The 23,283-nt window shown below is 37.3% G+C and overlaps 3 protein-coding genes and 1 long non-coding RNA gene across 15 annotated transcripts in view; 3 read left to right on the forward strand and 1 right to left on the reverse strand.

Annotated features, from left to right (window-relative positions):
- LOC144010786 (methylmalonate-semialdehyde/malonate-semialdehyde dehydrogenase [acylating], mitochondrial) overlaps positions 1 to 1,294 on the forward strand; it is a 47,745-nt gene extending 46,451 nt beyond the window's left edge. For all 7 annotated transcript variants that reach the window (XM_077511259.1, XM_077511261.1, XM_077511258.1 and 4 more), the window contains 2 exons: positions 505 to 603; positions 689 to 1,294. In XM_077511259.1, coding sequence (XP_077367385.1) covers positions 505 to 603; positions 689 to 793 — 204 coding nt within the window. In that variant the 3' untranslated portion in view covers positions 794 to 1,294. The remainder of the gene's footprint in view (positions 1 to 504; positions 604 to 688) is intronic.
- A 376-nt stretch (positions 1,295 to 1,670) lies between these two features.
- Positions 1,671 to 17,888, forward strand: entpd5b (ectonucleoside triphosphate diphosphohydrolase 5b). 5 transcript variants are annotated; one of them, XR_013281349.1, is made up of 20 exons: positions 1,671 to 2,093; positions 3,448 to 3,657; positions 4,609 to 4,688; positions 4,761 to 4,904; positions 6,585 to 6,660; positions 6,768 to 6,803; positions 6,899 to 6,987; positions 8,041 to 8,105; positions 9,053 to 9,105; positions 9,196 to 9,297; positions 9,398 to 9,541; positions 9,617 to 9,673; positions 9,747 to 9,865; positions 10,589 to 10,729; positions 10,898 to 11,015; positions 11,970 to 12,102; positions 14,916 to 15,119; positions 15,443 to 15,657; positions 16,084 to 16,310; positions 17,688 to 17,888. XR_013281349.1 is itself a non-coding variant. In XM_077511265.1 (14 exons), exons 1-14 carry the CDS (start codon positions 3,314 to 3,316, stop codon positions 10,688 to 10,690), a joined length of 1,308 nt encoding a protein of 435 aa, XP_077367391.1. In that variant the 5' UTR covers positions 2,908 to 3,313; the 3' UTR covers positions 10,691 to 10,830. The 5 variants fall into 5 exon arrangements, 1 of the variants encoding a protein (XP_077367391.1); XR_013281346.1 differs by lacking the exon at positions 1,671 to 2,093 and adding an exon at positions 3,264 to 3,344; XR_013281348.1 differs by lacking the exon at positions 1,671 to 2,093 and adding an exon at positions 3,264 to 3,344 and having other exon boundaries at positions 11,995 to 12,102.
- Positions 10,516 to 19,035, reverse strand: znf410 (zinc finger protein 410). The gene is made up of 12 exons (XM_077511264.1): positions 18,869 to 19,035; positions 18,531 to 18,617; positions 18,414 to 18,465; positions 18,159 to 18,291; positions 17,678 to 17,869; positions 16,029 to 16,244; positions 14,902 to 15,085; positions 13,434 to 13,615; positions 12,212 to 12,301; positions 11,997 to 12,116; positions 11,098 to 11,217; positions 10,516 to 10,989 (listed from the first exon to the last, which is right to left on the reverse strand). Exons 3-12 carry the CDS (start codon positions 18,444 to 18,446, stop codon positions 10,892 to 10,894), a joined length of 1,368 nt encoding a protein of 455 aa, XP_077367390.1. The 5' UTR covers positions 18,447 to 18,465; positions 18,531 to 18,617; positions 18,869 to 19,035; the 3' UTR covers positions 10,516 to 10,891.
- A 2,929-nt stretch (positions 19,036 to 21,964) lies between these two features.
- LOC144010407 (uncharacterized) overlaps positions 21,965 to 23,283 on the forward strand; it is an 8,098-nt gene continuing 6,779 nt past the window's right edge. The window contains exons 1-2 of one of the 2 annotated variants that reach the window (XR_013281200.1): positions 21,965 to 22,143; positions 22,398 to 22,487. This is a non-coding gene — a long non-coding RNA (uncharacterized LOC144010407). The remainder of the gene's footprint in view (positions 22,144 to 22,397; positions 22,488 to 23,283) is intronic. The other variant, XR_013281199.1, reaches the window with a different exon arrangement.

Consider the following 23,283-nt stretch of genomic DNA (forward strand, 5'->3'; position numbering starts at 1 on the left):
TAACTTGTTTTAGAGCAGGTTTGTTAGTTTATAAGTTTTTTTTTTTAATGCTTTGTTTTTGTATTTTTTGTGTGCAAGATTACAAAACCATTGCAGTATGTATTTAAAATACACATTATTTTAAAAACAACCATCCACAAATTAAAAATGACTGCCACTATGACGCCGCATCTACATGACTGTTTGACCTTCCTCCTCCTTTGGCTATTTGGTCGTACTGTAATACTGAAATTAATACAATTAAAATCAACCCCGAAGGCTCTAATTATATTTTTAGTTAGCTTAGTAAATGTAAAATGTAATTTTAGTTACTTAGCGTTTTTATTTTGTGAACAAAAATGTTTTGTCATTATTTTGCGTTAACTAAAATGACCTTGACATATTACCACAGATGATTGTGATCAAATCACGTGGCAATAATCCTCTTTATATTTGTGTAGATGTTATTTACCACCGGCAGTCAGGTGTATGATGTACTTGACAGTAGTTTGTGGTTTTCCACAGGTGGGCGTGAACGTTCCCATTCCCGTCCCCCTGCCCATGTTCTCCTTCACCGGTTCCAGAGGCTCCTTCAGGGGAGACACCAACTTCTACGGCAAGCAGGTCAGAAATTTTCAAAAAGAGTACGTCGACTACCAAAAAGTAGATTCATAACTCAAACTGCATTGTTGCCCATTTATTCGTGTAGGGCATCCAGTTCTACACGCAGATCAAGACGGTGACATCGCAGTGGAAAGCCGAGGACGCCACCGTGACGACCCCGGCTGTCACCATGCCGACAATGGGACGCTAAACCTCCTGCGCTGTCTTCAGTGACTTTGACATGTGCCTTAAAAAAACATGACTGGGGAATGGAGGAAGGCTGCTTTTTTTGTTTTTGTTTTGGGGGTTTTTTAACGTAGAAGATTGATTTCATTGGTGGGTTTATTAAAGGGCTGGTAAACAAAGTCGTCATCCACGCGCCTCCTATGAAAAAAGCGTTGTCGGTCCTGATCGATATTGCGCGACAAATTGAATCGTTTTTGTGATATGTCTGCTGTCATTCCTTCTAAGCCTACAGGAGCAATCAAAGATCAATATTAACCTCCAAGCAGTCACAAAAGACGTCTTCTGCCAACTAGAGCTTCACAATGTACGCATCAAATGACATGTATGTAACTTTACTTGCCGTCCCATACTAAATGTGATGACACACTTTGATCTGTGATACTTTCTACACCTTAAGGCCCAATGCTGTCCACTATGTGTCAGGTTGAAGTTTCAATGGCAATAAATTGCAGCGGCTTACTTGGTATTCCTGATTTCGTCTGTTTCTCTTTAGAAAGCCTTTCTTTGATTGAGTTATGTCACACACTATTTGTAGGTTTACAAGGCTCCCACAAATTTATCGGCCAAATGATACAAATGCTAATCTGTGCTGACATTGTCCTACATTACCATCTTCATTCGTTAATTAATTATTGAAGGAAGCGTTATTAACATAAATTCCATCCATCCGTTTTCTAAACTGCTGTTCCTCATCACCCGGTGCTGGTCGCTAGTCGATGGAAAAAACACAAACAAACAAACATTCACATCTATAGATATAGTAATCTAATCATAACATTCTTTCCAAATCCCTTCATTCCCCTCTTTTGCGCTTCCTCCTTTTGTTCCCTCCTTCAGGGTTTGTTGTCCTTCCCACTTTAATTCAATCATCTTTTCTTCCATCATCCTTCCCTCTTCCTTCCTTCAGGCTGCTTTTCCTCCTTCCTAAGTTCCTTATCTTCTTCCTTTCTACTGTCTATTCCTTCTCTCCTTATATCTTCCCTTTCTCCTTCAGCAATTCTTGCTTCACATTCCATAATCCTTTTTTACTGCCCATTCCTTCTTTGTTCCTTTCTGCCGTCCCCCCTTCCTTCATTTAATACTATGTAGCTAATACTTACCTGGGAATTTTATTTATAATATATACTTATTAAAAATTAGTTTGCTTTTAAAATAAATGACTAATTTTTGTTTCAATGAATGTTATCTTTTGGGTTTGTCGAAGCCATGACGTCACAGCTATGCTAACGTAAACGTACTCTTGTAGTTGTCAGAGGAACATCATGGTGAGACCCAACCGTGTTTATCCGCTTATAGTTCGACTTTCACTACTTTTGAACTACCAAATATGTCAGCAACATGTTGTGGGACAGTTGTGTTTATTCGACATTGTTCGTTTTTTCCCACGAGGGCTTCTAAGTTTGGGTTTAGTTTGACGTGTTTTCTGGAGCTAGCATGTCGTCGTTAGCTAGCAAAAAGTTGGAATAAATAAGATTGCCGACAGTTGAAATAGAAGATAAATTAACTTTGTTTTGTAGTTTAATCTGGGGAAATAATCTTAGAGTGTGCAAATGAAGCTGTGTTTAGATATTTAAACGCTGAGTGATGAGCGTCACCTGCGACCTCCGCTCGTTTTTTTATTTTATTTTACAAAACAATATTAAGCAACTGCGACCAACTAATGTATTCAGATATATTTTTTTTAACATTTAAAAATTTCATTATTGTTTCCCCTTTCGCGAAAACCCTTGTTTTATTTTAATATTTATTTCTGGATAGAATGTATTATTTTCCCCCTATGGACTACTGTGAACATATACAGCTATAATATAAATATAATACAGTATAGCGATATTTTGTCATATTTTAGATTATTATTATTTTATATTTGTACTGCTAAAAACAGTGGAATAGTGAAAATTGGGGAAAAAAATAATTAAAAAATTAAAAATTTAGACAAAAACAAAATACCACCAAATTATGACAAAATAAACTACACAAATACAACAAAATATTTCACCAAAATGTGGTAAAAATAAAACTATGTTGGCAATATAAAAAAAAAAGCTATTTTATTATGATATATAAAGTAACGAATATGATAGATGATAATTGATTTTATGAAACAGATGCTAATGTAACTGATGTCTTAATCCATCGAAAGATGAATATTTAAAAAAAAAAAAAAAGATATAACAGGGCTGAATGAATTTTCCACAGATATAGTCGACGAGATTAAAAAAGTTACTTTAAACATCACCTGTACAATTAAAACGTGTTACTGGAGTTGCAATGATTGACACAGTCGATCCAACTCTCTCATGTTCCTGTTCCTGTTGACAGCAGGAAAGCGCGTTGATTTGACGCTAACACGGTAGGCTGTCGCTCCCCCGTAGCTCGTCCCGCTGCCTAATGACATGTCGCGTCATTCATTTGCTAATGCTAACAGGTTTTCTGCATCAGAGGTGTGACAGACGTCTTGCTGACAAACCACAACAAATACATCATGCAAGCAATAATACATACAAACATGAGTAGTGAGTGGAATGTAGTTCAATGTAACAGAGTAAAAGTAGTATTCATACTCAAGTATGTTATATTACCTTGACTAACTGTCTCTCTGGTCTTCGTCCCTCACAGTGAAGATGAAGCTGCTCCTGTTGCTGGTTGTGCTGGTGGTCGTCATCGGGGCTCAGGTCTCAGAGTGGACAGATGTCTGCGGCGGCGGCCATCCATCCGCCATGCTCCACCAAACAGCCAACCACAGCCGAGTCTACTACGCGGTGATGTTTGACGCGGGCAGTACTGGGACGCGCATCCACGTCTACGCTTTCGTTCACACCCAAGCAGGTCCTTGAACCTGGCCTCTGTCATTCCTGGTTTTAAAAGGCCCGTGCTTAAAAAAGTAGTGAACACTTGATGAAAAACAATTAACATATTTGATGAAAACTGCACAATTTAAAAAAAAAAAAATGGCAGGGGGGTGAATATTCCGGAAAATAAATAAAACCAAACTACAATAAAGATGAATTACACACAGATATTTGAAAAAATATTAATAAAATATATATAAAAAAATATTCTTTGATATACCCAGATAAGAAAAGCATATATTAATAGTGTATAAAAACTTGACTATTACAACAAAAATACTTTCATATGACAAAAAAACAAAACAATATATTACGACAAAAATAGCTAAAATAAATGCCAGTATTTTTTATGAAATACAAACACATTATGACTTACAAAAAATATTTGTCAAAAATCAGGGGAAAAAAAATCTTATACCAAAAATCTGAATATAACAAAATCAAAATAACTTGAAAAAAATTATACAACAAATAGAAAGCGTTATAAAAAAAAAAGCAAAACAAAGTATTTGATGAAAGATGCATAAATATTAGAAATGATTAAAAAAAACTTAGATTAAATACACAATGATATTGAATATAATAAAAAAAATATTGAGCTATTTGGAAAAAAATGCCTTGACAAAAACAGTTCAAATACAGGCTGATATTTGATACATAAAATACAAAAATATTTGACAAAAATATGGAGAAAATGCTGAAATATATAATACTCTTAGCAGAAACAAATATTTATCAAAACAGACAGAAACTACAAAAGCATAGACCTAAAAAATATTAGATGAACAATACACAACTATATTAGCTGTTAATATAAATATTAACAATAGATTAAAAAAATATATATATTGGTAAATAAAAAATATTTGACGTTGTTCTCTGTCGTCGGCATGTTCTTCTACTGATGCGCGCGTGTTGTCTCTTATAGATGCCCTGCCCATGTTAGACAATGAGACGTTCCACTCGGTGAAACCTGGTCTGTCAGCGCACGTGCACTCTCCTGAGATGGTGAGTTGATGGCTTGATGCAAAAGTCTTGAGAGGTTGGTATGAGATGTTGCTGTGTGTGTGTTTTGTGAAGGCTGCACATTCCGTGAGGACACTGTTGAAGGTGGCCAGGAGCACGGTTCCGCCTTTACAGTGGAAAAACACTCCGGTGATGCTGAGAGCTACTGCGGGACTTCGACTGATGTCTCCAGACAAAGCCCAAGCTCTTCTAAGTCAGGTGATGCTCAGGGCACTTTGTCTGTCCACATCCACAACAGAAGATTCCACCAATCATAATTATTAAGTAAAACCACACAAGTACTGAAAGAACTTATAAACTTCACACAACCTCACTACTGTGAGGCACTTGTGATAACCATTGATCCACTGTGGTCCCTCCGGACAAAATGTCATACCTTGAAAATTAGAGAAGCAGATAGTTAATCGTCACTGATGGTGCCTCAGTTCCCACTCACTGGTGGTAAGAATGTGACTGTGAATGGAATATATTATATATGAATATATTATTACTAGGGGAGGAAGTGAAAGTAATGTACTAGCTAATGAACATTAGATAAAATATATTGCAATATTATAATAAAATGTAAAAATATTACAGAAAAATACACAGACTTGAAGGGGAAAAAATACAAAAACATAAGAAAAGAAATATTAGGGCAAGTATGCAAAAATATAGGATGAAAAATAATAATTAGCCAAAAAATATTAGATGACATGTTAAAATTTGTATTAGAAACAAAATGCTTAAGAAAAAAATGAATACACTAATAATAAACAATAATATAATTCAAGGCAACAAATACAATATTTTGAAAAAAATGTTAATGTAGGTAATAGGTATGTAATATATATATATATATATATATATATATATATATATAAAATCCAAAAGTATTAAGGGAAAAAATAAAATAAAAGCGAGAGTAATAAATAATTTTACCACAAATGCACACAGAAAAAAATACTTAAAAAAAAAAAAGAAAGAAAACATTTGAAAAATATGCAGTACAAACATCACATGAAAAATAACCACATACTAAAAACAAAAAATATACAAAAATATAAGGCAAAAAATAATAATTTTTACAATTTTATGGGAAGAGTACAAAGACCTTACTTAAACTATAAGGGGAAATAAGTACAAAACAAACATTAAAATGATGATGAGACATTTATATTGGACAAAAGGAAAATAATGTGGGTGGGGTTTTTTTGGGTTTTTTTTTTAAAGAAAAAATCTGAAAATATTAACAAAAATATTACAAAAATACTAGGAAAAGATACTTGAATAGTTGAGAAAATACAAAATTGTGAGATGGGGAAAAAATCTAAAGTGAAATTAATAAAATTAGGCAAAAAAAAAGAAAAGTAAAAGAAAAATATTAAATTAATCATTCTTTAAAATTAATACATCTTGGCAAAAGTATTAGAGCTCATACAAAAGGTATTATGACAAAAATGCTAGAATATGATGTGAAATAGATGGACCAAAAAAAAAAAAAAAAAGTCCCATCCATCCATCTATTATCTGAACCTCTTTATCTTAAAAGCAAAAGTATTACACAAAAATGATGAGTGTAAATGAAGTGCATACATGGTACCAAATTGTTCCGATTTCAGTCGTGCGACTGTTTTCACTGGTGATTGTGAGCACATTCTCTTGCAACTAACATGAGTATGTCAAAGCACAGCGTGATAGAGCGGGAGCGGAGGTGTTGTCAGAGTGACGCACGTTTTGGTGTGGCAGACGACGAATAGTAATGGACGGCCTCAGGGCACCCTGGAAAGACACTTTATTCCTCCTCCCCCTCACTGGGAATGAATGAATCCCAGTGGTGGATGAGCTGCAATTACAGCGGATAACATTTCAATCAGGTCGTCTTTCCTCCTCCTCAAGGTTCAGCACGTGTTTGACGACTCACCGTTTTTGGTGCCGGATAACAGCGTGGGCATCATGGACGGCACGACTGAAGGTCACACCACGCTGACCACTCACTTCACGTGAATTCATTGGTCGCAGCTTACTTTTTTTCTTTTTTTTTCTTTCTTTCTTCCCCCACACCAATGTTTTCAAATGTAGGAATCCTGGCGTGGGTAACGGTGAACTTCCTGTCTGGTGAGCTCTCCTGCAGTCCGTCTACTGGGACTTGATATTTTTGGCGCATGTGTGTCCTTTGAAGGGAACATCTAATGGAGCGAACGTGTTTTCAGGTCACCTTCACGTGCTTACTGAGCAGACAGTGGGAATCTTGGATTTGGGGGGAGCATCCACGCAGATCACCTTCCTGCCCAAACGCACAGTAAGTCAAATAACGGTGGCCTGATGGGCAGCTTTTGCCTTTCAAGAGAAGCATAATAATTGACAAGTTGAAGAAGGATGTCAGGGATTTGCTCATGCGAGTGAAAATATTAGGTACATTTCTTAATGACTGAATTACCAATTTCATCAAATAAATGTATTTTTTTAAATACTAACCTTTTGTTTTATTTACAGTTAATTATTCCATTAGGTAAATGAATACATCTTAATTAGAACATAAATACACATTTATTTAACCAATCTTTGGGGACAGGTCTAAAATAATGCTACGAATATTGAATGAGCTGACAGACAATCCAATAATACTCAAAATATTACCAATATATATATTTTTTTAAATATTCGGCAAAAAATACAAATATTTCAAAAAATGAGAAATATCGCATAAAAAAAATATTGGATGAGAAATATGAGGAATATTTGAATAAAATACTACCTACAACAAAGGTATTTTAAGTATTTTAATAAGAAATATACAGGTTGGATTTTTTATTTATTTTTTTTATCGATAAATTAGCTGACGTAGGCCTATATATTTGAGGTTTGTAACGAAAAATGATTTGAATCGGAAAATTGGTTTTAATTTAACCAAACCAAAATGATATTTTAAAATGTTCTGTCATTGTCGATACTATTTTAAAAGAAATACTATAAAATACTGTATAAATACAAGATCAAAAATTAATTCATTCGGGGGGAAGAACAACGCAAAGAAAATGCATGTAACATGCACAAAAAAAAACATGCAAAAATACATTAAAAAAAAAATACGTTTATGAATAAATGCAATATTTAAGTACTTATTAAAAAATGCTGGCTCTTACTATGAAAAAATCCAACAATTCAACACAAAACTGTATATTTGTGAAAATGAAAAAAAATACTACACCTCCTCCCAAAAAATATTGAAATATAATATGACTTGATGCTGGCTAAACTGATATCGCACATGACATCATGCAAGACAAGCAAATAAGTGTCCTTTTGTTGAAGGTTGAAATTTGTTGTCGGTGTTGTGTGTGCGCGTGTGTAGGACTGCAGTGTTGAAAAAGACAGAGTGGACATGTTCAACTCCTCCTTCCACTTGTACACTCACAGGTAAACACCACCATGATGAGTCATACAACAATTAAATTGTCTTCACTGTGTCAATAGATTGACTACTCTAAAATGTCACTGACTAGTATTTGGATCACAAACACTTTGACTGACTTTGTGCTAACTTTGAAAATGTCACTCGAATGAGTTTACGGTGAGTCACGAGGACGAGATGTTAATTTACTGGCTTGCTTGTCGTCGTTAAAGGGATCGTTCGGATTTTTTAACATGAATCTCAATTTGATCCTCACCTCCCGTGTGTGCGATCAGCACTGACTTACCCCTGACAGCGTTCTGTGACACGCGTTCTGGTTCGGCGTTGGACGAGAGGAAAATAGTCCAGCAAGCTGGCTGGGGTCTCGGAAATAAAGCGTTTTTCTTCTAAAAACTATTTGTTTTCAAAAGTGTGATACATTTCCATCACAATACTCTTTTCTGAATAAAATCAGACGCCATTACCGCCAGCCACTACTTTTCTGTTCGTTCGTATCACTGCGCGGCGCCCTGTAGAGCGCTAACCGACGCACTGCAGCCAGCCAGCTGATACTTCCGCCGAAAAGGCAAACAACTTCAGGCGGAAGGATCAGCTGGCAGCAGTGCGTCAATTCGCTGTCTACAAGGCGCCGTGCAGTGATACGAACGAACAGAGAAGTAGTGGCTGGCGGTAATGGCGTCTGACTTTTTTCAGGAAAGGAGTATTGTGATGGAAATGTATCACGCTTTTGAAAACAAATAGTTTTTAGAAGAAAAACGCTTTATTTCCGACACCCCAGCCAGCTTGCTGGACTATTTTCCTCTCGTCCAACGCCGGACCAGAACTGGTGTCACCGAACGCTGTCGGGGGTATGTCAGTGCTGATCGCACACACGGGAGGTGAGGATGAAATTGAGATTCATGTTAAAAAAGCCGAACGATCCCTTTAACAATCCCGCCTTGTTGTTCTGCAGTTACCTTGGCAACGGACTGATGGCAGCGCGACTCTCTACGCTGCGTGCTCATAGTACTGTTTTATTTATTTATTTTCAACAAATCATCATGAGTAGTGACAAAATATTCACATGCTTGTGTGTATTTGCATGTACTACCACAGGTGTGTCAAGTGCAGTTTTCAAAAGTCCGTGTCTGCCCAAAAGGTTTCAGGGCGAGTGGAGCTTTGGAGAAGAAACCTACCAAGTGAGCGGAGACCCAGATGGTGAGCTTCAATTTAAGTAACAGGACAAAACACAACAATGACTTCATTAATGTGATCGCTATGCAGGTGCATCACAATACAGTATCAATGTTGTGTTCAGGTGCGTCTGGGTACAGGGCGTGTTATGAGGACGTGTTGAAGACAGTCAAAGGGATCGTCCATCATCCTCGTTTTGAAGATCACGTGACTCTTTTCTACGCTTTCTCCTTTTATTTTGACCGCGCTGTGGATGCGAACCTCATAGGTACACACATTCTGTTCATTTCTGCTATTGTTTGTGATTTTGATTATGTAGAATGCGCCTCACCTACCATTGCAGACGAGCATCACGGAGGTAGGCTGGAGGTCCGAGATTTCAAGAGGAGAGCCAAAGAGGGTGAGATGACATCATCATAATGAAGAATATTCATAAAATAAATGATGGTAATGATTTTGTGTGTGTTCTTCAGTGTGCAAGGAGACAAGTAAAGATGTTTTTCCCGTCAGCCCTTTCCTTTGTCTGGACTTGACGTACATCAGCTGTCTGCTGAAAGATGGCTTGGGTTTCAAGGACAACACGGCACTGCAGGTGAGTGATGACAAACATTGTTATAGCTAAAATTTAGGGAAATACAGTTAAATAATGTGGAAAGTTTTGCCTCAAAGGTGTGCAAAATTTGGGGTTTGACCAAATTGGGTAAAAGTAAGTAAATGTTGGGAAATTATGCCTTATAAATAAGACACATTTTGAGGGAAATACTTTTTATAAACACAAAAATAATGCCTCAAACATTACAAAAGATTGAGGAGAAATTAAAATGAAGTTGGGAAAATTATTCAAATAAAACGCTCAGCCAAGAACTGTATGAACATTCTTTTAAAAATTAGGAAAATGAGGCCTCAAAATTTAGGAAAACAATTTAAAATAAGAGGCCTTGTCAAGAGCTAAACAAAACAAATTAGGCTTAAAACAAATCTAAAAATGAAATATTGAAAAAGGAGGCCTCAGAAGTTATGAAACTGAAAAATAAAATGTTGGGCGGGAAGCAGCCTAAAAATGACAAATAATTGAGGAAGAAAATGTGATTTTGTAACTCAAAAATGGGGAGTTAGGAGGATGCTCTTGTGCAAAAACAAAAGTTAACAGACTGATGAGCAAAATAGTTGGAGCACTTCTAAAATGCTGAAAACATTCCAATAAATCAACTGTGCATAACCAAATCAGAAAAACACTTTTGTCGCCCACTTCATTTTTTATTTGAATAAATACAAAAAGGCATTTGAGTTATTTGGTTGTCTGTTTTGTTGGTAGTTGTGCAAGAAAGTCAGCAACATGGAAGCAAGTTGGGCTCTGGGCGCCGTCTTGGATCACTTTGAAAACTTCCAAATACACCAAGGAGGCGGAGCTTGTTAGTTCCCCACGCTTTGCATGTAACTTGACATGTTTGAAGAGGTAACATGAATGTTATTTTTCTAAAAACCCGTCTTGCATCTTCTTTGGGACTTTTTTTTTTCTTTATACAAATGTCATTTTACAACCCCCCGAGAGCAAAAATAAAACCAGCATCCTTCTTATTGATTATATACAAGAGTCACAAGTTGTTTCCACTCCTTTCTACAGCAGCGCCACCACGTCTCCATAAGTGGTGCCCTCCGTTGTCATGGCGACCAGTTGATGAGGAGAAGAGAGGACGCTCACGGAGTCTGCCGGACCTGAAGGGACGATAACGAGCGGAACAGTAAGTGGTCATGTCATGGATTCCTGCAATTAGTTAGTTTCAATGTAGGTATTAAAAAAAATAAATAAATAAATCAGCCCACCTGGTGACCTGAGCATTGCATGATGGAGGTTGACGGCATCTACGCCGGTAGCCATGGCAACCAGGCTGGCGCCGCTCTCGCCGTCGGCCTCCAGGAGGCTGCTGCGTGTGAGGGCCTCTCCTGTAACACAAAAAATTCAAACATTCGCGGTATCCTTTTATCATGTATGTTCAAGGGAAAATTAAGTTTTCGCAGGGGCCACGTAAAATGAGATGGAGGGCCGCATCTGGCCCGCGGGCCTCAAGTTTGCCAAACGTTAATTTGATGACTCCCACAGCTTGTCTGCAGTGTGTAATTCCAGCTTGTATCTGTCTGCTATCATTGTTTCAACCCACACACGCGGTATAAAATCCAGATTTAAGCACATCTTGTTCAATTAGAGCGTGCACGCTGGAATGGAAGCGCTTTTTCCGGAGCCCGTCTGCCTGCCTCGCAATCCCCCGTGACGCTTTTGTGCTGATAAATAAATTAGCGTGCCAGAAGAAGAGCTCATTTTGATCTGGCGCATGAAAACGCATGTCACCCTTTTAAAGTTGATTAGTGCACAAGACAGCCAAACCCAGCAATATACTCTATTTTTTTTTTTTTTTTAAGGTACCTACTACACTGGCATAACTAAAGGGCGGAGCTAGATGCGCTCGAGCTTGCTAATTGGTCAGCGAAAAGAAAATGCCGCTTTTCCACCACACTGTGCACCCAAGTGACGTGTGGTAGATATGAGGTTAACGTGTCGTGCCTCACAGTTGAGAGGTGCTCGGTTCAAATCTCTGGCTTTTCTGGGTACATTTTTGTGCACTAGTGGTTATAATCTGTGCCTCACAGTCAAGCGGTTCTGGGGATTTAATTCTCAGGCCTTATATGAACATTTACAGAAAACGTCCTTGTGTGTGTCTCGAGACCTGTTTCCCTGCTTTCTGCTGCGAGGCCCTCCTCCCCGTGGCGTCTCCTTATATGGACGTTCCTGCTTCCGGACTGAGAGAACGTCTTCCCGCAGATCCCACACTGGTGAGGCTTCTCGCCTGGGTCATACACAATATAGGCAATAAGTCACTCACACAAACATATGGGCAGAGCTGTGGCGTGCAAGTGCGTGGGTGCCACTCATTTCACTGACCAGAATGCACGAGCATGTGTTTCCTCAGACTGGAATACTCGGCAAAGGAGCGCCCACAACCATCTGCTTCACACACAAAAGGCTTCTCTCCTAAACATACGCACAAACATAGTGATGCTTTGAGATAAGAGTTAAATATTGTACTTTATAAAAACATAAGAGTAATAATAATAGGGAATGAAAAGATTTTAGTAGTTTGTACATCATTTAATGCTGCCATCAATTTTGTTGTGCCTGCTTTAGCCATTGTGAGGTAGTATAATGTAACCATGCAGACGCAAACGAAGAAGTGACTGAGTAAGATAATAAGAGGTGTCATAAGGCACGTTTATTTTTCAGAGGGTTAATTTTGCCATATCTGTCTACAATTTGTTGCTCCACTGTTTGGGTTTAAAGGGATACTTGACTCATTGAGCCATTATCAGCAGTAAAAAGTTAATATTTTGTCAATAATCAATGTGGTAACTTCATTATTTTTCATGTACGATTAATACCTTTAAAAGGTAATTTTTCTACTTGCTGTCGACTGATGATGACATCACGTGTGCTGAGGAAGTAGATAACGACCAATCATGGCTCAGTTTACTCACCAAACCCAGAAATCAGGTGAAACATGATTGGCCGTTACCTACTTCCTCAGCACAGGTGATATCATCACCAAAATTACTTTTTAAAGGTATTAATTGTACATGAAAAATAATGAAGTTATTAAATTAATTATGAACTAAATATTAACGTTTTACTGCTGAAAATGGCTCAATCCTTTTAAATAACCATTGCTTAAAGGGTTCAAAAACTGTGACTATTCGATGCTGTTAGCTTCGCAATGACATTTTCCATTATTTTAGCATTTAACGGGCAGGCTGTTCATAAAGCAACGTTTTGTAGATTCAAAGCGAAAATAAATCAGTTGGTCAACACCTTCTATCCCCAAAAAAAACAAGTACACAAAAAAAATCAAAGTGAAAAGTTGCTTGTGTGTGAAATGTAATGTTCCGCCAACATAGTGCTTAGGTGTGTGTGTGTGTGTGTCATAACAATGGACAATGGCTTCTTTGTTAATCTGTCTCGGGCAGGAGGAAGTGGACCGGAACACGCCGTTAAATAACCTGAAGGTCACACTGAATAAAATATGAGTGGTCCAAAGCCGCTGACTGGTCAAATCTCGGGCTTGGCCAGTCAATCATCCCCCCTAACCGTGTGTGCGTGTGCATTTGCTCACCCGTGTGCACGCGTTTGTGGTTCTTGAGGTTTCCGGCCGTGGTGAACTTCTTCCCGCAGTTGTTCTCCTTGCATACAAAGGGCTTGTCGCCGCTGTGCGTCCTCATGTGAACCTGCAGACGCTGCAGCACGTAGAAGCTCTTACCGCAGCCCTCCGCCACGCAGCGGAACATGCGGTCGTTCCTGAGGACAAACGACATTGATAAGAGAGACAGACTCCATTTTGAGCCCTTTCAGCATGTGTAACACAAAGCAAAGGATCAATACATAGCCCAAATTGTTGTATTAGTGTCTGTGTGAGGCCTTTTTATTGCCACACAGGGGCCGCTAAACACATATTGGACAATTTACAAAACATTGCTTTGTTTATTGTGTTATTGCCACGCTTTGGGGTGCAAAATCATAACGATAAGCACAGTTTCATTTCTTGTCCAAGCTGTTTAAAAACAACACAAGGAGGCCAAGGGGACTCGTATAATTAGGCGGAAACTTCATTTACTTGACTATAATTAGTCCATTTGTTACGTTTCTAGTTCCCATAGTGAAGTAAGATTTTTCTTTTTTAGTTTAATTGTTAAAAAGTGACTTAAAACATCACCTATGATACAGTTAAGAAATGTTTTAATTAAAAGATGGTAGCATTTTTTTTCCCCCATTATGTGCTAAGTGCCAAAGTTCATAATTGTAACTTTTTGTCTATTTTTCAATCTTTTTCAAATGAAAGCCATGTTGTGACAGGGTTTTTTCCTGGCTCAAATTGAGGCAGAGGTGGGACCATCCTGACTATGGGCGATTACAGATACCAGGTATCAGTGCCAATACCAACATTGGCGTATATAGGTCTTTCTTGAAAATAATTTGTCATTTCTGGGTGGGAATTTTATTTGCTAGTGGTATCAGTATCGGTCTGGGAAAGAAAGTGGTATCAAACATCCCTAATCCTGACCATGCACCATGATATGCATGTATTCTGTAAATTAACTGATTGGCTTTCATTTTTTACATGCAACATATAATACTCCCATGTTCCAATAATAATAATAATAATAGTTCCAATAAGAATATGACTATTATGTTAACGCATTCATTCATTAGAACGGTTCTGCCATAACATTTCACGAGCGGGAAGTATCGGCCACTGATTTTTTTTTTCTCTCCCATGATTAAAATATGAATTTCCGTTGCATGATGTGGTGACGTCATAAAGTACAGCCCATCAAATGCACAGAAGTTTTCACATATAGATGAAAAATCTATTATTTTCTTACCAGAAAGACAACCAGACGCCCGAAAGCCAGCAAGCGTCATTGTCAAAAATGCACAATATATATATACAGACTACAAACATTTTCCATTTCCACCGTGGATGAAATATTGCCATCATAATTCATTTTGCACGAGCAAATTAGGTGGAGGTGGCCGCCTACAAATTTTGTACATTGGAAAAACGCTGTTGTCTACTCAGTCACCTGTGTGTTTTGAGGTGGTACTTGAGGTGAGCGGGCCAGGTGAAGGTCCTGCAGCAGCCCTCAAAAGAGCAGCGGAGGATCTGCCGGCTGGCCAGGGGGCGCCCGGTCCGAGGCGGCAGGGGCGGCGCCGGCGAGGTCGCCTCTCGCTCGTCGCCGCCCAAGGTCGAGCTGTGCGTGTGGTCGCCTAGGCAACAGACAAGCCTGTCAGTCAGTAGCGGGTGCGTCATCCACTCAAAACCATATTTCCTTAATAAATCTTTGTTCTTGTCTAGATGATCACTTCTTTCTGAAAAATGTTAATTTGTTATGGATGTTTTTATTTATTTATTTATTTTTTAAAGGCACATTTAATTCCTATGACATTTAGAGATATATGTGGTAGATTATGAAGGATGAGGAAAAGTTCAAGAACTACTTTACCAACTTTTTTTTTTTCTTTTAGCGTAAACAACTCAAGCCGCGAGCACTTTTCTAACCACACGGGGAGTTCAAAGATGAACCACAAGACCTTGGGTGTCACTTGTAAATATTTATCTTCCAGGTCCTGATCTCAGCAACCCGCCGCAGGACCCACAAGCGCTTATTACTGGAAAATGAAGACGTGCCGAGCATGCGGACGACGAGCCTACAAATTGGTTGTGATCTTCAGACTTGCGATGAGAGGCGTTGAAAAGTGTTTGAGTCGTCGCTGATTACGCTTCTCACTTCATCTCAGCCCTGACCTCATTCTGCTCGCCGCCGTCTTTCAAGTAAAGTGTACGTCTTTAAGTCAGCTTTTCCCTTCTAATTTTAGCTCTGGGTTACCTCACTGATTCTGTTCCACAGAAGTCTTCCAAATTGGCACTTGATAGGTAACCAGGCTAATTACACGTACTGTACTATGCAAAGATTTGCAAAACAATGTTAGCCCATTCTAGGTGTGCATGCCTCAAATAAACCACACACATTTTGATAACTAAAAAGGACCAGCAGCAAATCTTTATTGCGATGTCAGCCGGAATGAATACTGTTTTTCTAGCCTAATTGGAGGATTGTGAATGAATGACAAAAGGGATGAGACGGTTCCTAAAGTTAATCAATGGAGACGCATTTAGCGCAGATGCGAAGAAAAAAAAAGTAACTGTTACCGTTGGTGACGTTGGTCGTTCTGGCATCCTGACTGGCTTTGGCATCCCGTGCCAGCTGTGCCCGCGTGGCTGCGATCAGGCTGTCGTGGGCCAGCTCCTGTACCCGCAGATACCAGGGGGCGATGCCGTCCAGGCCGTAGTCCCCCGACGGGACTTCATCGTCGTCTCCCGTTCCATCTGCGTCGAAGATGAGGGAATCCGAGGAGGCCGTGATGCCTGCACCCATGCACACAATTTTAATCTTCCATGAAAACAATGCACCTGCTTTTTTTTTTTTTCAGCGTAAGTTTGTTGTCTTAAATATGAATTACTGAAAAATCTTTTACACTATTTTTTTAACAATTGTTTTATAATAAATTATTATCTTTTTTTCTAATTTACTGTATTGCTAATAAAATACTAGAAATGTAACTTTAATAAAAACATTTTACACTAAGTAAGATTTTAATTTTTTACAGCACATTTTGTAAACTATTACATAAAGTTTTGAATATTTTATATTTTGGTAATAAACTAAACTACAATTTGAGATTTTTTTCCTATAATGGTTTATACAGTTTCAATGTTTTAGACAATGAAAATGGGAAACTTCTAACTTTAGATTATTTAAAATAACATTTTGAAATAAATAAAATAGCTCCTAATGATAAAGAATATTTTGTCGCAAGATAAGACAAGCATATAAAATGTTACAATATTTTAAAATTTAAATGGCAGTCATAACATTTCCAATATTTTAAAAATATTAGAAACCATTTATTTTAATTCATTATAAATAAGAGTTCAAATGTTTAAAAAAAATAATAATTTAATACAAAAGACTAAATACAAAAGACTATTTTTACATGTTAATATATTTTAATAAATTCAATGCAATATTACATATTTAACAAGATGTGCATCTATATGAACAGTTTATATTAGGGATGTAACAATAGGGGCAATATTGTGATATTAAAACTGCCACAATATCATGTTCACGATATTTAAAAGCAACACATCTGTTCAAAAACTCAGATTGATTTCCATTTGTGCAGTTGTAGCACCCTCTGGTGGCTACTTTTTTTGTGCAATTTAATTTTTACCAGGGATGTTTTGGCCCTTCTATGTTTAAAATCTATGCTAATCGTCAGATGATCGTCGTAATATGCTTGTGAGGCGACTCAATATGTGGAGGAACTCAATGTTGGCTAGCAGTTGCCACATATTGTCAAGATTTTTATATATATATATCTTATATTTATATATTTTGATATATAATATTTTTTATTGCTGTTATGTAGAAAAGTACAATATTGTGCTGTTTTTTTTTTGTTTTGTTTTGTTTTTTTAGCACGAGCTCATTTTATTTACAATATTGTGACCTTTTTTTGTATCCCCAACCTCCCCACAATATCGTGATAATTATCGTATTGTGAGCTTCATATCGTGATATCATGTTGTGATCTTTGGATATCGTTACATCCCTAGTTTCTATTAATATTTAATACTTTGTCATAAATATAACAACCTTTATTAGTCCATTGAAAGGGGAAATTTGAAAATCATAAATATCTAGACATAATTTAATGATATTCTTAAATAAAAAAAGTTATTTCATTTTGTATCTTCAGACAAAGAATGTCCTACAAAAACGTGATGTTGCATACCTTTCGCCAGGTTGAGCAGGACGTAGGATGTGCCGTCTGACTGCTGCAGGTCATGGAGGATGGGCGGCGGGCTGAGCGAGGACTGCGGATGTGCGACGTGCGTCTGCTGCACCGCCAGTGGACTTCGTTCCGACACGCCCCCCAGCTCTGACAACGACGACGAACTCTCCGGTGGGGGGCTCAGAGCTCCATCTGAACAGCAAAGACAAATTATTTTGGAATATATATTTCTTTAAAAAAAAATATATAGATTTTTTTTTTTTGGGGGGGGGGTGGGGGATTTTTTTTCATCTTTATTTTTCCAGCAAAACTAAAAACAAGCAAAATAGATGTTTTTTTTTATAGAAAAAAAACAGTACTGTCAATAACGTACAGTGTATTACAATGCAACACAAATATTTTCAACAAATTACTGAAATAAAATATTTTATATTATTTCAAAGTATCATTTAAAAATAAAGTAGGCCTACTATAATGTTACCTGTGATCTGCAGGTGTCCACACAGAGCGCTTCCGACCGGGGTCAGCAGCGGCAGGCAGGGCTGTTTGGGCTCGGGGTCCTCCAGACCCTGGACCAGCGGGATGGACGCGTTCTGGACAAACTGCACCAGCAGCTGTGAAGAAAACAATTAACACTTGTACTGTAAATTTAAAAAGGGACATCTTAAGTGTTACAGAGTTCTAATATGCAACTTATAAGATCATAGTTACGTCATTAAGTTAAAACAAAGGTTACCTCTGGTTTGGAATCAAGTTCATCGGAAAGCATGAGTCTCCCTGGATGTCACCTGCAAACCAAACAGCAGAGACGATTAGAAACGACATTTTGAAAGCATGAAATTGATCTACTAACCTTAAGAAGCTAGAAGTGAGGTTTTATGTCGGTCATGACAAATTTGTGGTGGTCATCTTGGAGTCGGAGAAGTAAACATAGTCTGAGCTGCGGCGGGAAACGTCAACAGTTAGATAACGTCATCTGTGATAAATAATTGTTTATTACACATGCAAATAAATTACATTGCCAAAGTTAACATAAATAGCCATAAGTCAATATTTATGTCGTGGGTAGCTAGTGTTGTTAGCTGCGCGCTAACTAGCAACATGATACGAACAGTTTCCGACCTGCCAGCTGTCAAAAACTTGAACACAAACTATTCAAGCAAAATAACAAAACAAGAGTCTATGTTTTACCTTATGTAATGCGTCGCTGTGATGACACGGTGCCGGGTGGAGGCTTTGGAGAGTTTGATTACATCCGAGCAAGAGTGCTAACCTACGCTAGTACTGCTAGCTTGAAAGCTAGCGGCGCCGTGCTACGGCTCATGATGGGACGTCACGTGATGTGCGGAGGCTTCGGTGTGTGCGTCGACTAATAATCCAGGAAGAAAATTCTGAATCGCCTTTTTTTTTTTTTTTTTGCAACACACAATAATACAACAATAGCCATTCTTAAAGATTACAGACCAATACGTAACAAAAATAAATAAATAAAACAAAATGCCAGGGGGGGATTTACAAGAAAATACTGAAATGTTTAAATAAATTGTAAGTCTTGATAGCCTTTTGGTTACGAGAACATTTAATGGACTCGATGTACTGTTTGATTTCACAATGGAAAGCAACAAAATAAGTTTTCCTATGTAAAAAAATACATATATGGATGTAAATTTGAGCTATAATAATGACAAAATTAATGGCATAAATTCCCTTGTGTTTTAACTTACTTCTTTTAAAGTCATAGAGGCCAAACAGTACATCTGCCCAAAACAGTTAAAAATCTCCATCAATCGTTTCAGCAATAAATAAATTCTGAAGCCCCTATGGAGGTTCATTCTGGGCAGTTGCGTACAGTGGATGTTTTGAGCGTCGCAAATTTGCCCATAACAAACTTTTTTGTGTGTGTGTGTGTCATGGCGGGTGCTATAAAAAAATAAAAAAATAAAAATAAATCAGATTTCAGCTATCATAAACACCTATCAGTACTCATAAGCACAATCCCCATCACTTCAGTATCCATAAAGCACAGTCCCCATTAAGTCAGTTTCCATGCAATCAATGCATCATTATTTTCTACTCTGTTTCTTACAGGATCACTAATTTTCATAACATGACATTACCCACATAGAACTGATTAATTGCATGAGTGTAACAAAGTTAAATATGTTACTTTTTTTTTTAAACAAATGTACAGTTCAGCAACTTCAGCATGATTAAAAAAAAAAAAAAAAAACTAATAAAAACAATACCCAAAATATTGGTGTCACTCCAGCATGTCCACTTTAAAAGGTCATCGCTCGCCACTGAACTATAAACATTATGTATACGTACAGAAAAGTAGGCATTAGACGTCTCGGCAGCGCGGTGCATTATGGGTAGGCCGGCGAGGAGCCTGCTACCACTGACCTGAATATTGCCCATCTATCAGCTCTAGTTTGCAGAGTAGTCACACACTTTGTACTGTCAGAATTTATGATCCGTGTAGGAAACATGAATTGATCGCATACGTTAATATATTTTACAGGTAGCCTATTAGTGTTTTTTATTCCCATCAAATTGGGCGGGTCGCGTTCAAGGGAGTTAAATTTGGCCTGTTGACGTAGGTGACCACAAGAGGGCGCCAAAAGTACATTATAATCGCAGAGGACCCTTTGAAACTCGATCTTTTTTTTTTTAAATCTTACAATATATATATATATATATATATATATATATAATTTTACAGGTTTGTATATATTTGGTCTTTTCCCTTTTCTATTTAATTTTACATTTTTCTTTTTTTGCATTTTGTTGTTTCCATTTTATTTTTATACTTTCTATTGTGTTATTTCAATATATATATATATATATATATATATATATATATATATATATATATATATGGGGGCGGTAGTCTCCAACAACATACAAATAAACATAAAAGAACATTTTACTTCAATAGGCCTATACTGTATTCTCAATTATTTTATGATCTATCAAAGGACTGGCAAGGATGAGCGCCCTCTGGTGATCCAAATAAAACGTAAACGAAATCTTAAATTTCCACCATTTTTATTCTTTTATTCAAAAAATAATACCTAAAGAATAAAATAATAAGCCAATCAGTTTTAATGCTCATCTCTCCACTGGTGACAAAAAGTACAAACATGCATATGAACGAAAAGAAGTCGAATAGGACTCAGGATGAATGCCTACTGCGGCTGTTGTTGACGCGCGTGTTGAGCAGATGCCGAGGAGCCTTGGGGGAGGCCGCAAGATTCTTTCGCCGGTTGCTTTGCTCTCATTTAACAATGATTGCAATGATTTATTATTTAAATGTCGGCCATATTCAAAACTTCTGGCAAGGTGTATGCCAGCGCGTTTGCCCAGCTGGAATGTTCAAAGGGAATGCCTCATTCGTCCAGAGAACACGCCTTTCTGACATGCCTGTTATGGAGGACCTAAAATGCAAAAAATAAATAAGTAAATAAATAAATAAACAAACAAACAAATCAATAAATAAAAACTGATATAAAAATACACTTCAAAAATTAACTCATTCACTGCCTTTGACAAGTATACTTGTCAATTGTATTTTTTAGAGCGGTGCTAAATGGGGGCGAATCTGAGCATGCTCCACTGTAAATATCAAACTTGGAAACAACTTTACTGATGCCCAACCACCGGTAGATGACATCATTGCCCCATTTTATAGGAAATAAACACAGTTTCAGAGTCCATGGGAGAAATGGCTGTATTTTGGCAAACCTACATTTTTCTGCTGTCAATTATAAAAGAACGGGACGGGACAAAAAGTAGGGAGTCTATTCTGTTATTTGGTAGATTCGGTTTATATATATTGAATGTAATATCACGTGAGTATTGGAAATGTAAAAAGTTTCTATAATGACTGGCAGTGAATGAGTTAAATACAAAAAATAAATAAATGGAAATAAAAACAACATAATATGTAAACACAGACAAATAAATAATAGTACAAATAAATACAAAAAATAAAACTAGAATTAAAAAAATCTAAATACATACAAAAATAAATGTAGAAATAAATACAAAAATACATAATCAAATTCATTCATTTATTCATTTCACTTGTTACAGGCTGTCTGGGAGGACTAAGGAGGACTTACCAAGAATGAAAAAGATGTTTTGGCCACGTGTCGACAACCGAGCAGGCTATTTCACCAAAGCACATTCGTCATTTTAATATTCGTTAATAAATAAATAAATAAATAAATAAATAAATACACTTACTATTTGTTTTGAAAGATTAAGGCAGTGTTACCCGAAAAGGTACAGATAAACAAACAAACAAAAAATATGTACAGTATGAGCCTGAACGTATAATACTTTTTTTTCTCGTTGACAACACAACCTGTCAACCACGCACTTTGCCTAAAAATGAATTGAACGTTCTCTCTTCACGTACGCATCCGGTTCAGCAAGCAAGCCTTCCGTTCAATGTCGTTCGAGTGAGTATTTTAAAAATTGTTAAACTGCCGTGTATATGTGTGTGACGAATACACGACCTAGAAGGATCTTGACAACACTTTAGTTTGTTTATTGTTACTTGCTAGGTCATTGGAAGCTCGCTTGCTAATATGTCAACAAAGCTATGGGTGGCTATAAGCTCGCACGCCCACAAATAGCACTCAGCTGTCAATCAAAAGTCAATCAAGGAAAACGCTTGACTTGAATGTTGTTTGGTGTGTTCTTCTCCAAACAGAAGCTTCATGGCCACAATGAAAGAGAGTGATGGCTTCACATGCTACATCCTCCACATCTCGTCAGTCGTCACCAAAATGTTCTACAAAAGGTAACACATGCCCATTTTGCTTCTGTTTTGTTCTACGTAGCTTGTGCCGCTGGTGGAGACTAGATCAAACAATTAGGTAAACCTGCACAAGCTGCAGATAATACGACTACTGCTAATATTTTCTGGATATTGGTTAAAAAAATCGATTAGACCTATCATAAAAAGAGAAACTGTTTAAATATTTGAAATATATATTGAAATAGTTAGACTCAGGTCACTCAGCCCACAATTTGAGTATGGTGTGTAGACATATGAGAGCTGTCTATATTTTGTATGTAGCTTTATTTTGCTGGTGTATGGCGGGTCCGTGTCTCTTTTGGTCATTGGATATTACGTTTGGAAACAGATATTAAAAATAGAAAAACGACTCGTTGTTTGATTTTCGTTTTAAAATAGAAACACCACAATTGAAATACAGCTTGATTTTCTCGTGTGGCTGCCTCGGGTGGGTAAAGAAAAGTCCAATAGCCAGTTTGAATTTCAATTTTTATTTCAGAAACGAAAATAGGATATAGCAGGAGCCACAAATCGAAAAACGGAGTGGCACTATTATTGTTATTGATTGCCAGGAGTTGTCACCGCGAGCATTTCTCATACTGGCCAGGAGATGGCGACACTGGCGTCTAAAAACAATATCTTCTGGATGACCATCTCCAGCAAAAACTTCGCAGACGGTAACCACTCGTGGAGATAATGTAAAATTATGTAATTATGGTACCCGTCTTTTAATGCGATGATGATAATGATGATAATAATGACGATGATGATGATATTAACAAAAACTGATGATGATTTT

The sequence above is a fragment of the Festucalex cinctus genome, chromosome 21, assembly GCF_051991245.1.
Source record: "Festucalex cinctus isolate MCC-2025b chromosome 21, RoL_Fcin_1.0, whole genome shotgun sequence".
Lineage (NCBI taxonomy): Eukaryota > Metazoa > Chordata > Actinopteri > Syngnathiformes > Syngnathidae > Festucalex > Festucalex cinctus.

Bases quoted from the DNA above. Each gene is read 5' to 3' on its own strand.
- entpd5b (XM_077511265.1), top strand. From the start codon at position 3,314: ATGCAAGCAATAATACATACAAACATGAGTA. The intron at 8,106-9,052 runs GTAAACACCACC...GTTGTTCTGCAG, and splicing joins TTCCACTTGTACACTCACAG to TTACCTTGGCAACGGACTGA. The intron at 9,106-9,195 runs GTACTGTTTTAT...GTACTACCACAG, and splicing joins CTCTACGCTGCGTGCTCATA to GTGTGTCAAGTGCAGTTTTC.
- znf410 (XM_077511264.1), bottom strand. From the start codon at position 18,446: ATGCTTTCCGATGAACTTGATTCCAAACCAGAG. The intron at 18,292-18,413 runs GTAACCTTTGTT...TTTTCTTCACAG, and splicing joins AACTTGATTCCAAACCAGAG to CTGCTGGTGCAGTTTGTCCA. The intron at 12,117-12,211 runs GTCAGTGAAATG...TGTATGACCCAG, and splicing joins ACACATGCTCGTGCATTCTG to GCGAGAAGCCTCACCAGTGT.